At 33.1% G+C, this 17,174-nt stretch overlaps 1 protein-coding gene across 30 annotated transcripts in view; it reads right to left on the bottom strand.

Moving 5' to 3' along the window:
• Window positions 1-367: 367 nt before the first annotated feature.
• The window catches only part of LOC123563419 (collagen alpha-1(XIII) chain-like), a 90,718-nt gene continuing 73,911 nt past the window's right edge, over window positions 368-17,174 (bottom strand). For 11 of the 30 annotated variants that reach the window (XM_053531549.1, XM_053531528.1, XM_053531556.1 and 8 more), the window contains 14 exons: window positions 16,809-16,892; window positions 16,387-16,449; window positions 14,587-14,676; window positions 13,609-13,656; window positions 12,481-12,513; window positions 11,177-11,212; window positions 9,466-9,501; window positions 9,156-9,200; window positions 8,690-8,743; window positions 7,137-7,226; window positions 6,321-6,365; window positions 5,754-5,837; window positions 5,210-5,313; window positions 368-2,505 (listed from right to left, as the gene is read on the bottom strand). In XM_053531549.1, coding sequence (XP_053387524.1) covers window positions 5,227-5,313; window positions 5,754-5,837; window positions 6,321-6,365; window positions 7,137-7,226; window positions 8,690-8,743; window positions 9,156-9,200; window positions 9,466-9,501; window positions 11,177-11,212; window positions 12,481-12,513; window positions 13,609-13,656; window positions 14,587-14,676; window positions 16,387-16,449; window positions 16,809-16,892 — 795 coding nt within the window. In that variant the 3' untranslated portion in view covers window positions 368-2,505; window positions 5,210-5,226. Of the gene's footprint in view, window positions 2,506-5,209; window positions 5,314-5,753; window positions 5,838-6,319; window positions 6,366-7,136; window positions 7,227-8,042; window positions 8,145-8,689; window positions 8,744-9,155; window positions 9,201-9,465; window positions 9,502-11,176; window positions 11,213-12,480; window positions 12,514-13,608; window positions 13,657-14,586; window positions 14,677-16,386; window positions 16,450-16,808; window positions 16,893-17,174 lie in introns of those variants that run through there. The other 19 variants (XM_053531639.1, XM_053531630.1, XM_053531636.1 and 16 more) reach the window with 17 other exon arrangements.

The raw sequence follows: 17,174 nt of genomic DNA, 5'->3' as shown, positions 1-17,174 counted from the left end.
ATATTGTAGATATCAGGTATATACCTGTACATGGCAACGCTAGAGGACTGGGTGCAAAGTTACGTTTTAACATTTCCGGATTTTGTCAAAAACGCCATCGATTAGTTGTTCCTGAGGAGCACTTAATTGCATAAAATAGCTCATCGTGAATGGTTTCTATCGATGGCGATTGTATGGTATTGTATTGATTCAGCGTCGAAAGCATGGAAAAACAAAAATCTTGATTGACAACATAAATACCTCGTGTCATTGACCCTACAGCTTATGGCAGAGCTTTAGCAAAAAAATTCTGTCGAAATTCTGATGAATCATATTTTGATTACAACTCATCAATTTATGGCTGTCAACTTGATGGAAAAAGAGTCAGTCGAATTTACTGATTTATTACAAAATACAAAATATACAAACAATCTGCTTAACATAGAATGAAACATTACCATATAATATTACCCAAGTATATATTAATGTAGCGAAATAAACATTTGTGCTATTTTCCATATAAATGTAATTTTGTAAATATTTACATTATTTACACATTTTTGACAGTATTTTACAGTAATTTTATAATAACGAAAAGTTCACTGAAATATATATTTGGTGTCAAATTGAAGGTCACTCTGATAGAATAAATATCAAATTGTTCTTAGTAAATTCTTGACAAAACTGATTATTTTTGGACACAAATCATATAAATGGAAGAATGATACAAAAACAAAGTATGGTCAAGTTTTAGATGTAGAAGTACAACGTGAAAAGTAGAACTAACACATATTCCCCAACTTAGACATAACCTGCCACCATTTTTACTTAACCTTTTAACAGTCAATGACTTTGTTTAAAATATTGAGTGAATAAGGATTAACTTGTCAGTGGACCGCGCATGGCTCCGCGGAAACTCGGAGCAAGCAACAAAACATTAGTTATAAACTTCGATATTCCTGAGCTGGCAAAATGCATATATTCAAGCATAAAAATTTGTGCCCAAAAGACATTTTCAATTGTTCCAAGATCGGTTAGAGCTGTATTCGTGGCAATGTTACTCAGACTGATTTTATGATGGCGGCAACTTCTAACTGGGCAATAATGGTTCTTTCTACGAAAGCGAAAAAAGTGAAACTATATAACAGGTGTTACAATCATAATCAACTGCCAACGTAACAAGTACCGTTCTAATGATCGAAATATGCCATATGACGTTGAAACGGTATATTCAACGCGATGTCGACAGACGCTAAAATATGTCTTATAAAAGCGAAATATCAGTTTGCGTTATACTGACGTAAAAACGTCATGTGTGTTGTCAAGTGATGCTGTAGCGCTTCGTTTCCATTTTGGTGTGAAACTGGATATGAGATACACGATACGTGTGAGGACATGTGACCTCCACTTCGTTTTAACACTCCATATATGTCATACCTAATCTAAATTGCTAAACTTACAGGATTGATCATAAGACGTTATTGGTTATTAACTGTATTGACACTATATAAAATTTTGTTAAGCAGACAAAATATCGTCCAACATTCAACTCATCAGGTACATTTGTTGATATAAAATAATATTTTGCTTTTAAAATGTCGACGAGAATATGAAAGAGTCTTGAAAGAGAACGCTTTTTATATGAAACGTTTCATGCAACGAAAACATTAAACAGAAATAACAATTCAGATGCCAGATTGTAACATGACATATATGGTACCTGTTTATATCTAATGCACTTAACTTTCTTCGAAGACATAATAAAACAAACGATAAAAACAATGATTTTTTTTCCGATTATTACCATGATAATGGCTACATGTGGTATGTCATGCTCACCAATGTTGAACAAAAATGACAGTGATTCCAAAGATTTACACATATATTATTTATATACAAAATATACAACTTGCAGAGTACGTAACTATAACAGATCTTTAGATGGCGCAGTCAGATCATACAGTTTGTATAAGGACATGATCAGAATTACTCAAAACACTTCAACGATGACGCATAAAAACTTGCCAATCTGCATTAATTTACTATTTCAAGTCAGAACAAAAATTAACAGAACCTACGTAATCATTTTCTTTCTTTTACATATTGTGATAGTGCGAGATATTTTGAATTATTTGGTTTCTAATATTTTGTCCAAAGCCACATTTGTCGTTAAAATTGTTTTCCTGTTTGGTAAATACATAAAAGTTAGTTTCAAACAACAGTGAAATTAGTTAAGATCCAACACGACTGACAAACGGTACAGTTTTCATTTCTTGGAAGTTTGAGAAATTAATCATTTCCTTTGATGAACCTCAAGTAAAATAACAAAAACCTATAGTTGTGATACTGAAATTTTTTAAGAAGTTTGTTTTTATTGTACAAGCAAAAATATTGACAGTTTCTGTTAGCCAGTCTATAACTAAACTTAATAAAACAGATGTGAACCTAAATGATGTTTCTTCTTTTTTTATCTGGGAATTCTTTTCCATAGGTAATCAGTGTTTCTACGCATCATCGACGTCTTCACTGAAAAACAAGAAAAAGGAATATTAGCAGTCTCTGTAAACAGTGTTTGCTAGATTAAAGTTTCTCAGTAACCTTTGTTTTGAGGGACACTGATCAAGAGCAACTTTATATACACCTTTTGTCGTTAGAAATATTTTCACAAAATCCCTGTACATTTCTAAAACAGGTTACATGAAACGATGGAATTATTTCATGCAAAATAACAACCTATGATTTCAACTCTAGTCTAGTTCAGCCTCAACTACGATAAAATATCGGGAAGTAGAAAGCTAACATGCATGCAAGAAAAAACTGAAACAAAAACATTGCGGAGACATCCGAAACAAACAATAAACACATAGCAAGAGAGAAATTCTGAAAACACAAATGTATATATAGGCGACTAATGAAATATACCATTGCATAATATTTAAACAATAGCAAATTTTTATAGATAGGTATCAGGACGGGAACAAAATTACTCAAGTTTTAAGCCTATACTTTATATGAATTTTAATTTCTGAATAGGAAAGGAAAAACTGTGAATGCATTTGGTTACAGTAAGTAGCATCAACAGCTCGGCAAAAGTCAATTTAGAGCCTAATATAACAATGCAAATTTCGCATACGCATACATCACTCAAAGTGATTAAACATTTCCCTGCTGACTTGCAATGCTGCAGACAAATAAAAACTTAAAACAGACTATAGGTGTCTTCTTCGTCTTCTTAGTACTGTACTAGTCAATTATCTCCAATTTCTATCTGTCACTGACATAAGTTTGTACAAATAATAGGATTTGATATACTCTTTTCGGAAAAACCTAACATTTACCCTTGGTCAAAAGCGTGCTATTATCTTAAGAACGTGTTCTTTGTTCACAAAGAAATGTTTGAAGTGTAATATAAATTAATCTTTTAAACAGTAGGTTTTCTCCTTAATAATTATACACATTTCATTCAGTTTTGGAGAAGCAAACAGAAAATGAATTTAACTGGCTCCGCATCATCTATGTTCTATGTGCAGGATGCAATAAGCGGAAGTATATATACCTAGTTGATCTGAAGATGAGAAATTAGTGTTTTGTGAACAGTATAGTCTTATTTAAATAGTAACTTGGTCGGATAGCCTTGCAAGTAAATATGCTTGAAGGTACTCTTCTATTACAGAGTACCGTACGAGGTAAGTACAAAACCAGCCTATTTAATGAAAAAACGTTTACATGAATATAAGCTTTAGTAAACCACATGCCTTTAAAAAAAGGTAAAAGTACAAACTGGTACAGTAACACTTGTACTTTTATACATGTTTCTTAATTGACCTTTAAATACTGTGATATATTTACAGTCAGTTTGTATGTCATTATTCACAAAGGTATGAAAATATTAGCCTCTACCTCTATGATTTGTATTCAACAACTAAGTCTGTTGAGATCAATAATTATTTTTGAACATTTACTTCTTTTTTTATATGTATACGTAATATTTTGGTAGAACCCCTCTCGTCAAAAGCTCATAGATAAGAGATCATGTATTTTATAAGTCTTATAATTGAAGAAACTTAGTCTGTTCACTCATTTCAACACTTGGGTTGAACCTACCACGAGCAGGTCATGCAATAACATCATACGATTAGATATTTGAACCAGTAAATCCACCTTCTATCTTCATAATATGAGCCGTGCCATGAGAAAATCAACATAGTGGGTTTGCGACCAGCATGGATCCAGACCAGCCTGCGCATCCGTGCAGTCTGGTCAGGATCCATGCTGTTCGCTAATGGTTTCTCTAATTGCAGTAGGCTTTAAAAGCGAACAGCATGGATCCTGACCAGACTGCGCGGATGCGCAGGCTGGTCTGGATCCATGCTGGTCGCACACCCACTATGTTGGTTTTCTCATGGCACGGCTCATGTGTTTATTTTATACACTGGAATGCAGACATATAGCAATGAAATCATGGCTAAGCTTCAGTGACGAATAATGACATTAGCAGTCCAACAAAATGGATAACAGAAAATCAAGGCCCGCAACAAATACATGTTCCTAATTTTCAAAGCAACAAACCTGCTGGTATAAGATAAGAAACTTAAAGCAATTTTATACACTAAACTGCGTGTTGCACACAACCTTTTGTGTCTATTTAAGTAATTACCACTGATGCTTTGGCTGCCTTTTGCAAAGAAATTGTTACTCCTATAAAATTATACGCCATTAATACTATTGCAGTTCTTTGCGCAACAATTTTCACACTACAAATATTATTGCTGTCCTTTGCACTGAGATTTTCATACCTATACATAAGTTTACACTACTGATATAAATGCTGTTTTTTCACACACATTGTAAACCTATATCATTATACATAATGGATGTTTTTGCTGTTCTTTGTACAGAAATTATTGTACATATGTAAGATTTATTACTGTTCTTTGTACAGAAATTGCTATACCTACATAATTGTATACTACAGATGCTGTTGCTGTTCTTTTCATAGAAATTCTTATACGCTACAGATGTTATTGTTATTCTTGCACAAAAATGTCACACCAATATAATTTATCACTATTGCTCTTTGCATTGAAATTGTTATACCTATGTAAATATACACTATTCTGCTCTTTACACAGAAATTGTTATACCTATATAATTATACACTATATTGCTCTTTACACAGAAATTAATATAATTATACACTATTCTGCTCTTTACACATATATTGTTATACCTATATAATTATACGCATCACGGATATCTGTTAACAAGGAGGGAGCAATCTTCTCGGCCGTCCTTTCCAGGCGGACATGGCCGGGGATCCAGATTGGGCGCACCCTGTAGATAACATGCAAGCATATTTAACACAATATAGTCAACATGCAAACTATGTTTGTTATCATTAAATAATGAAAATATAGTAAAAAAGAAAAAGAATGACAGATACTGTACAGCTCTATGGCATGCCATGCAACGTTTATGTCAAAATCGTGTTTACGTACAAAAAAAAATACTAGAGAATTAGTCGTGGCACGATGTAATTTTCGTTACAGAAACATTCTACCGATATTCATTTACTACTCTACAAAATAAAGAGCGTTTTCTCAAGTGACGTCACCTGATGTCAATGAAATGCAAATATAATCTGCATGACATGTGTCATCTTGAAATGTTTCCAAGTAAAAAAGGTATTTTCGAAATAAAGGGGATAAATCAAAATTCCACATCAACGAAATAATATGAAATCATGTTAGTGCGTGCAACCATAGAAGCAATACCTTATCTGGCATTTCGTAATAACAGCCTGGTATTGGAAGACCATCTGTGCCAAGAGGACATGGGGCGTCTAAGCCTGGAATACCCTGTAGATATATGTATTATCAGTATATTATATGCACAATTCAACAAGGTAATACCTGTATTCTTTGTCATTGCATGTGTAGCTCTTTGAACACCATGTGTAGATTTTTGAAATCAAACGTCATTTCAACGTCATATTACTTTGTGTCATCGTGTCAAAAAGTTCATTGAGGTTGATATTTTCAACTCGAGCTAAAGTTTTTATTGTAATAACAATTTTGCAGGAAAAATGAGTACTAATAAAAAGATTATTCGCTATGCACCTAGAAATGTGCACTCGGTCTTTTGCATATAGATCTCTATAAGTACTTATGTCACATAGTCTAGCTCGAGCATATAGATCTAACAATGCTACTAGATGTAATAAATATTTTCAAACTGCATATCAATGTATAATGTCAAAAATAATTGTTTTGAGCATTAGCTCTATTACTTATTGGAGGATATCATAAAAACGTTATTTTGTAGACTATTGCAAAATTTACCCTATCGCCCTTATCTCCTTTCCTTCCGCGTTTGCCTCTTTTCCCCTACAAATACAACACAAACCAGTTTTTAGTGAATGTTACTAGTATGTGGACAAGTGACTTAATTAGGCACCGCCAATAAGTAAATAGAAGGAAACGCCATTCAATACTGAGACTGGCCAGATAGTCAGTAATGGAATCAAGCAGACATTTAATTAAGTTGTGATCAAAGCAGACAACAAGTAATGGGGCTGCATGCAACTTTTAATTAAGTAGACATCTAATGAACTTTGCACGTACTTTCTTTAATAACCTAACAGTATTCCAGAACAATGTAAAATCAATCAGCATAAAATATCACTTAAGGACGTACGCTAGAAATTGGGGCGAACTTTTTCCCAACCATAGAATTTCTTCAAACTTTGGACATTGAAGAAAAATCATCAAAGAAACAAAAATATGCAATAAAAACCATAGGTCATCGGTACTGAAAAGGTGTTATCTGCCCTTGAAATCGACATTTTGCTCATAAATGTTGTTTTCAAGGACAGGTAACTCTTTTTCAATACCGGTGACCTATGATTTTTATTGCATACTTTTGTTTCTTAGATAATTGTCTTTCAATATCCAAAGTTTGAAGAAATTCTCATATATAGGGAATTCTAGCGTGCACCTTTAACAAGTAAAGTTGTCCGGAAGATATCCGGGTTGCATGTATTTAATTTCTGGTGAATTAGCAATAGGTTTCGTAAAAGAACTTGACAACGGTTGGTTCCTAGTACATCAATGAAGTTCACACGTTTGAGAATAAACAATAACACAGTATGAACTCACATCTCGTCCTCTGTCTCCCTTTTCACCCTTTGAACATTGACAAGAGCCATCTAGTGCTGAGGTTACTGGTCCTGGAGGTCCCGGTGGCCCCTAAATGTATGTAAAAAATTTCTGTATTTTTGTATGAAAATGTACATACTGTACGGCAATCAATCAAGTCTATTGTTAATATTATATAAATAAAAAATATGTGTCATTTTGATTTGATTTCGTTCGGTTTATTTCTGTGCCATAAACTTACAAAAACATTTATATAATAAAACCCTTATAAAATATTAAGTAAGCGTGTAGTAACTGTTTAACCTACATTTGACGTACATTGAAATATTCTGCACTTTTTACAATTTAATTAAATATGAAAAAATCTGTACATAATATAAAATCTGTATATAATATAAAAAACCGTTCACCATCTTCATTGTTGAATTTAACCAAGTGAAAAATGTTTAATGAGTTTCTAATTTAGAAATGCGGAATGATGAGGAGCAGTATATCTATATAAAAAGCACATGCAATTGAGAATCTTTAGATACACTGTACATGAATAATATGGTTTTAAGCTTTATGTGTCTTCATATATACCAATTAATACATAGTTTGTACTGCATTTGTTTGCCACATCCTAAAATCGTTAGTACTTTTGATCACAATAATAGATTACGGTTAAGATGAAATGTTGTTAGATATGAGCTTCAAGTTTGCAACTCCTTACACTATCAAAGATATGTAAAACCACAGATTATGTTATATGCAGTATTTTCATATAATATTTTCATAATGTTTTATCAATCGATCATATTTGATGGCTAAAATGTCTGACATTGTTTAGATATGTAACAACTGAAGTCAGATGCTTCCTAGTTGATCGTAAATGACTGATTTCTTTCCTCGTCATTTTGAACATACTTCTTCATTAATATACAATGTATTTTCTAATTGATATATTCACGTCACAACAAAAACACTACAACAACTGTATAGATGGAGATAATCTTTCAGCATATTTATCTGAAACGAAGTAAATATATATTTGTAAACATGCAAAAATAAAATAAATGACAATCAAAAGTAGATCAGTGTAGCAGTACTTAAATGCGTGTCGGTAATAAGAACTTTCATGAAATATTCCAGAAATACCGGAAACAAATTTTATAAAGGATGGTTAAAAGTGTATGCACTTTTGGTGCACTTAAACAATTGTTATCATACATCAGCGATACAACTGTTCACCAACCGGTTGCCCTCATGAGAGTACGGATGTCCTAAACCATACATATATCTAGTTATTTATATACAGTATTAACAAAATTAACATATATGAGGCTCTGGAAAAGTAAAAGGAAATACACAAACACTTATATCGAAAAAGACACACACAAGTTAATTTCCAAATCATACCCCAGTTAGGATTGAGGTACATGTTTATGAGGTTGTAGAGGGACTTGTAAAGAACAGTCAGCGTGCAAAAGAAGAAATTTTCTAATGTAAACTTGAACATTGCATCACAACTACAAGCAACAACCAGATGTTAAGTGCTCGTAACTAAGGCTCACCGGAGCTCCAGGTTCTCCCGCTCTTCCTTGTTTTCCGATGGGCCCTGCAGTTCCCTAAATGAGTGGACAAATAATTGCACAGATATTCACCCTCGGCACAAATAGCAAAATGCTGCTGGAAATCACGCTGACACAGACACAAACCAACAAATGCAGCGAGATAACGTTACAGGATTTGTATGACTGCAACTTGATCTTTTTCTTCGAAAAATTGAATCTGATCATTGTGCATGTAATTATGCGATGCATTGTGCTCATGACAGTGCCAGTTACAATATATAGTTTTCACACACGTGTTTACTTTGAAAAAAATATCTTATTCTCTAGTGATCCTAACGCTTTTCATGCTTCTTCTAATAAAGGGTAAAATCTAAATGCACACCAAATGCACTTGTGATGGGAAGGCATTTACAATTGAAACCAAGACAGACATTTTCACTGGTTAAATCTACAAATGTATATATACCGGCAATCCCATTGGTCCAAAATCACCATCGTCGCCTTTAGAACCCTATAATATAAAAAGGTGAAGGTCAAGTATTCAACTGCTTAGTGAAATACAATATTGTCGATCGGAAATTGTGTATTCAAGTTAGTACTTGTTAACCATTTTAAAAGTAGGAAAAAGCTGAAATGAAAGGAACTTACACGTCTCTTCGGAAAGAAAGTCATTTATGATGTTTTAACAGAAGGAATTAAAGTAATTGAAAAGAATGATTTTGCAGTAAACTCGGCATAAATCCAAGATTAGAAGCAGAACGAGTGTTTTTACATACCGGTTCTCCCTTTGGTCCAAGAAGTCCCCGATCACCCTAAAAATAACCAATCATATTGATGAATTAAAATGACAAGAAAACATTCAGCGAGTTAAAATTATTTACTCAACACTAATGTGTTTCTTAGCCCATCGAAATAATTCTGGTTTTCTGTTGTAAATGTTCTGGAACAACAAGTGAACAGGCAGACCAAACAAGCTGATGTGTTTAAAGCTTTGATTAAAAACTGACTGGTTCATGTGCTCATATATAGTGTCGAGCTTTTCTGGTTAAAATGGTCCGGATATGAACTGAATTTTGTGAAAACCATTTTCATTCTGTCGTACTGAAGTAAATCAAAAATGTTCATACTTTCCTTACAAAAGCTTACCATCATCTCATCTCCATTTGATTTACTCCAGTGCTATGATAAATTTGCGATTTTCCTAAGTAAATCTATTATTCAACATACCTGTGGACGTCTTTTCTAACAAAGTTTTTTAACACTTTTTCAATAGTTTGTTTATATACATTATTTTATAGAATTATGTTAAAACTATATAAATTACACACTGCTGAACGTTTTAAATAAAAAACACACAAACCGTTGTTATTTTAAATGAAAATATTTCTTTACATGCGGCAAATGATACACTGGTTAGGTGTAACAAGGGAAATAAAACCAGCATAACATTTTATCAGCAGCATTAGTATGCAAGGAGTTATCTCTATGCTAATCGTACTATGACATGCATGTCGATTTTTTTTGTCGCAAAGGCAAACCACATGTTCAAAAGAACTACCCATTTTTAAAACCATAACACATTTATTAATTTCAAAGAAAAAGCAACGAAATAGCTTTATAGGCATTTAGATTATCATATTTAGTATGGGAGAGCAATTAAATTTAGTGTGCTAATCTAATTTGTATAAAAATGTTTCAAAACCCTTTAATGCTCGAGGTTCTACAGCTTTAGTGTTTAATTTTGATATGGATATAATATAGTCATTTTTGCGCAATAAAGAAGAAGAAACTAGATGTGCCTTTGAGAAAAGCGCATGTCTCCCACAACTGCTTAATCATCTGAATAGTACGTCTGTCTTTACATACTGTTTAATACGTGTTGGAGTAAGCGGCCTATAGGTAATTCACGTGTTGGAGTAAGTAGCCTATAGGTAATTCACGTGTTGGAGTAAGCGGCCTATCGGTAACTCACGTGTTGGAGTAAGCGGCCTATAGGTAATTCACGTGTTGGAGTAAGCGGCCTATAGGTAATTCACGTGTTGGAGTAAGTGGCCTATAGGTAATTCACGTGTTGGAGTAAGCAGCCTATAGGTAATTCACGTGTTGGAGTAAGCAGCCTATAGGTAATTCGTGTGTTGGAGTAAGTGGCCTATCGGTAATTAAAGGGCCATAATTCCGAAGTGCCTGTGCCAATTTGGCTAGTTATCGAACTTGGCCGAGGACTTATTGGCAAACACATTTTGTTCAAGTTTGATGAAGATCGGATGAGAAATGTTCGACTTAGAGTGCGGACAAGATTTGTGACACACACACAAACAGGAGTAAATCAATATGTCTCCCACCCCACTGTGTGGTGGGAGACATAATTATTACAAAATATGGCCCAGGCGACAAGCCATTAAATAACTTTGTATTTGTAGACCATATGTGACACATATCAAGGTGTTATTGCTAAATGCCAAGCACAAATCACACACAGTATAATACCTTAATTCCAGGCGGACCTTGCAGTCCCATCGAACCCTGAAGCAGTACATAACCAAATGAATTTATACCATTTGACTAATCTATCTGATATATTACAAGGCAAGACTTATTCTTGTTCTTAGTATTGTCAAAATAACTTTATCGACGGTTACGTAATAAGCCATCGTTTTATTCTTACCAGTTACTTTTACCGATAATAATTTGCATAAGTAATCACTATACCCCGAACATTTAATATTACGAAATAAAGTGAACAACATTTTCTAAAATTGATATCGTCATAACCATAAAAATTATATGTTTAAAATAGTGATACAATACAAAGGCATTTTATATTTTTTACAAAACTATAAAAAATGGTAATATGGCACTGAGTCAATCTAATGCTTAAATAAAACGATTGTTCAACATTACGACCTTGTTTACGTGTGCTTATCTATAATAACACTGCAAAAAGATGTCCATAATATCTATTATCTAAACGATTGAAGTATCAACAGTATTTGGTTCTATTTTCTATTATATATAATGATGATTTATTTTCAACCTCCCATGTTTGAACCTGAAATTGTCTGAGCAGTGTTCAATTTGATAAGAGTTAATTATGTTTGTCTAATATGGACTTCACAAATACAGTGTAACGGTCTATGACGTTGCGTCCAGATCAATCAATTTGCCCTTTTCGTACCAAAATTGCTTAACAGAGTTTTTAGAGGATTTCAGGTTTGAATGTTTAGGGAGTATCTCGTTATTGTAGAACTGTTTCCGAACTGCAAAGCTTAACACACAGAATTAATTTGTATAAGTTTTAATATATTTTCAATTTTAGTATAAATCAAAACTGTTTTTGACTACAGACATGCATCTTTTGCCATATATTGCAACTTGACTCATCCTTCCAAGAGTGTAAAGTTAAATAGTCGTTTTATTCAAGTTAATCAAAATAATATTATCTGGCCTCATTGCCTGATCAAAATTCAGTGTATTATAATGAATATATGATATATAATTTTGTACTGTACCACTTCTGTAGAAATAATACATTGATACAACACTCATTGATGTTGAAGTTATGCTCCTAGAAAGAGACTGTATTGACACAATTTATTTGAAGATATTACCGGAGTATGTAGATAAGTTACAGCCAGTGTATAAATTTGGAATTTGACATCAAGACCTCATGTTTAATTTCATGTATTTCCTTAAATAAAGATTTCTTTTTAAAGTGAGGTGATAACGTTTTATGTTGTAATTGAAAACATAAATTGCCATCTAACGTTCGAAAGATAAATTTATGTACTTACCGGTGGTCCTGGTGGCCCGGGAGGCCCTGGGAGCTGGAATATACAAATAATAATGTACAAAGACATGTCTATTAGCACTAGTTAAAGATGACATAAAATGTTGTTTAACTGTCTGATGAACATGCAGCGTTCTGACATTGCATCTAATTGGATAAGGATGTTCTGTATAAAATCTTTATCATAGAAATTCTAAAAGAGCATCGTATCACAACCGAACCAATCCCCATGTAAAATGAAAGGCTATGCCACACAGACACTTTTCAGTGAATTAATGAAATAATAGAGTGACACATATTTAGTATTTTCACAATGAAAATATAAAATATATTTTTTCATTAAACATATTTTTCACTGGTAAGAAATTATAAAATGGATAAATTTTGTCAAAACATGAATTAAAAAGAAAAAAGTTTGCTTTATATGTAAGATCAAAATATCTTTCTCTTATGAACACCACATCTTACATTTGCACTCGTGAAAATATTGCATCTGATGTTCACTCGTGAAAGATATTTCAATTTTACACTGAAACAAACAAATATCCTCTGTTTTTTCCATATCTGCTTAAATAGCACGAAATATACAATGCCAGTTCTTTGAAGTAGTATATCTGTAATGGCGCTCGGCAATTATCGTGCGGTTACATAATCTTGTCGGATGTAAATATATCTCAATATCCACATGGCTTTCCGTAAAAAACCGGAAAATGCCGAAATCTTATATAGAAAATGCGTAATTTGCCGATTGTCATCCACTACTTTAATCCTTGCAATTATCACAACTCTCATGAACAGTTTGCTGTTGTTTTGCATAGTTGTATAATATAAGCCACGCCATGAGAAAAACCAACATAGTGGCTTTGCGACCAGCATAGATCCAGACCAGCTGCGCAGGCTGGTCAGGATCCATGCGGTTCGCTTTCAAAGCCTATTGCAATTAGAGAAACCGTTAGCGGACAGCATGGATCCTGACAAGACTGCGCGGATGCACAGGCTAGTCTGGATTAATGCTGGTCGCAAAGCCACTATGTTGGTTTTCTCATGGCGTAACTCAATTATGATTCTAAAGTATTCTCATTTAAATTTTTTACGTATAATGAAAAATGAAATGATGGTAATATTTACGTACTGTACTCACCCCTTCGCCACTTCCACCTTCCAAAACTATCGTCTCACCCTGAAAACAAAGCTGTTTCATCACTTGCTGCTTTTAGTATTAAAAATATTCAATATTGTTTAGTCTATAGACGCTATGCCATTGCACATTATTTTATACATTATATTGCATCGCAAATGTATTGTTAGTATAATGCATACATTAGGAGACGTATAAGATAAAGACATTTAAAAAAAGTTTGTTTATGGTTAATTGCGTTTGCATGGTCAGCATGCTAAGGTCAATTGTACCAGGTATCGCAAAATATACGTAATATTATATTAGAACGGGAAACGAATGATACAGCTGAAAAAGAAAACAGCGCAAAACAAATGCAACATTTCAAAAAGATTCATGCTCAAAACATAAATTTACTTTTGAAGCAATTAATTCATTCATACATACATATTCACTAGCTTCACATATTATTCTTTAAAATGTTTCGGAGGAATTTTGGAAGTATTCTTAGAAATGAATAAACAGCAAAGTAACAAAATTTAAAGATTAATTAGTATTATAAAACATACCTCCCACTGTTGAGCATCCAGCATCAAATATCATGCATATTGGTTACGTGCATGCAAGTAAAAGAGAAAATAAATATATACTAAAACATAAGCTGAAACCATCAATATCTTTAGCAGCAGCCTAAACTTTACCAAAAACAGGAGCAAAGAAAGTAGTACACAATAGACAAGCGTATTCAACGTATAATACAATATTCGTAACACTCTGTTACTACAAATCACATGGGACACTGATGGAAGTGTCGTTAGAGTAAATAAATGTTGCTGTCAAGCCAGAACCTTTTTTCCTTAGACGCCGGCAGTATAATTTCCAGGGAATTTAAAACGATTCAAATGCGCACAATGTTCTGGCGTTTATTACAATCGAGGTTAAATTAAAGCTTATCTACTGTTTCGTGACAATTATGGCGATTACGATACATACTGGTGGTCCTGGAAGGCCTGGAGATCCGATAAGTCCATCCGGTCCCATTGGTCCGTCGGGTCCTGGCTCCCCTTTGGGTCCTGGCTTGCCCTACAAAGGTAACAATATTCCATGCTCTTATTTCTTCTCACTTATTCTAACAGTGAAATTTTATAGAAGTGGAAAAGAAAAGCAAGAACATTTCTATTTCTGTTTGCACATTTTTCATCTAATTAGAATATTTGAATAACATTACATCACAAAAAACTTTTTCTTTACACATCATGTCATAACAATGCTTTACAACGCTTAGTAAAATGACATACAGTAGAATAAATATCGTTAAATCTGTATCTAACAAACACACACAGCAAATTCTGACCCCAATTCAATACTGCTAAATGATTTAGGAAAGTATATGATTGGTTAACTTTCAGTGAACATGACCTTTTCATATAGTTGTCGATATGTGGTTGGAATATCATCTGGACATAGGTTTTACAAAATCAAGTGTCTGCTCAATATAAACATATAAACCTCACCAAATTATTTTTGTGATATTTTTTGTTATAAGTGTAAAGAATGTTTAAATGCCTTCAGTCAATTAATACCTAAAAGTGTACGTGTGTTTATTTTTTTTTATCAAATTAAAGAAATAACAAAAAACTGATACCAGACCGATGTTTGACCATCATGGGTAAAACGACATGTATCTGATATACAAATTCCAATTTCAGTACAATAATGGCTAGATATGGGATTGCTGGTTGGGCATTGCCAGGAAAGAACTTGCAAAACCCCATCCAAATTGAACCATACAAATAAAAGTGATGCATTTAATATCAGACGAAATAAAAACCTTAATGTTACTTCATAATTATTTAAAACATGATAAACAATCTAATGTTTCTCTTTTAAATGAAGCACAACATCAGTGTAAAAATACTAAAGTCTGAAATTCACCGAAGTTTATATTAGCTATTAACAGTGGTATTATTAAAAGTTTAAACAGTTTACATGTAATTTGTACATTAAAACTGGGAAATATCAATGACTGATCTGAAGACGATCCAGATAACGAAAACAGTTTTCATATTGATAATGATTCAGAACATAACACGTCCGTGAAACACATGCAAACAAGTACAATAGACACCAAGTCATCGCAGTCTTTGAAGATGTATAAAGTTATGGAAAAGCATCGTTCAAGTCTCTTTACAGTGTAACTTGATATAGTAAATAGTACTTATATTTTCCATGCTTATATTACAACATCAAAACATGTCTTCAGAGTATCAACATGGTCCCCATTAGTTAGTTTGTTTATAGTTCAGAGTTTAATAAACTTTACCATGGTTGTAAAATTAGTATCAGATTTGCTCTCACCTTTCCCATTTTTTTACCTTTTTATTTATGGAAGTTTCTAATAAAACAATTAAATGATATAAAAATATCTTCTTTTTTTAAATTTCATTAATGATGAATCTTATTAAAACTAAATTGTTTTTGCCAACACCCACGATCAAAGACATTTTTTGTAACCACATGACTTAAATAAACTGAAAGAAAATAAGAAAAATGTTAAACAATGAAATCAACTAATTATACATACAGACTGAGGATACGTGTACCCAAATCATATTTATGGAGTTAAGGTCTTTCTAAACACACAAAAATAAAACTGTCAAGGTCTTCAGGCTATACAATAAAGGCTAAATAAGGAACCCCAAGTCTAATACACTAAGATAGAAGACAATCAAATGCGTATTCAGGACTGAAGAGAAAGACAGATGATGTTATATTGACAACATTGAAACTCACTTGGGGCCCTTGGGGACCTGGACTGCCAGTGTTACCTGATGAGCCAACCTCTCCCCTGGGACCCTAAAAACGACAGACATAACATGAAACAATAAGCGTGTTCGTTTGCGCAAACGGCGGTGATAGAACTATATATTAGTGAGCTCCATGCTTCAGAGTTATCAAACTGTTTTAGTGCGTAATCTGTTTAGCGTTAATTTTTACATAATTAGATAAAAATAAAGTCTACATTAATTTGCTTTGAGTATGATAATCCATGAAAAACCTGTCACACGAACGACCACATGCACATAAAATCGACATGTCTGTACATTTTTCATGCACACGTATTACAAAAAGCACACACGCGGACGTGTTTTTGTATAATGCACACATGTTTGAAAAAAATCACTAAACGTCAATGATTTATATAGATTCTGTACCTCAGGTCCCGGCGGGCCGTTGTCCCCTTTTGGACCTTTAGGTCCCTCGTCACCCGGGGGACCTTTTACTTTTTTACATTTGCCCTGTGGTGAAATGAAATGAAATTGTAACACTGACAAAATTATGGCAAGATGAAAGACATTTGTACATTTAGTAAATATTATTGCTCTGATCCTGGTCATTACATTTTTGACAAAGAATGAAACAAAAACTATGTAATTAAAACTAAAATAAAAAAGAATATTTTTTGTCTAATAAAACCTAGAGCGTTTGTTAGTCCATTAATTAAGAAAGTCATTAATGAATTTTTAATTTCTGTCCAGAGATACAACTACTCCTTCACTGAATATATCTATTAATTAATT

This window comes from Mercenaria mercenaria, chromosome 2 (genome assembly GCF_021730395.1).
Source record: "Mercenaria mercenaria strain notata chromosome 2, MADL_Memer_1, whole genome shotgun sequence".
Taxonomy (NCBI): domain Eukaryota; kingdom Metazoa; phylum Mollusca; class Bivalvia; order Venerida; family Veneridae; genus Mercenaria; species Mercenaria mercenaria.
The sequence above is the reverse complement of the archived record's forward strand: the minus strand, read 5'-3'. Positions and strand labels throughout refer to the sequence as shown.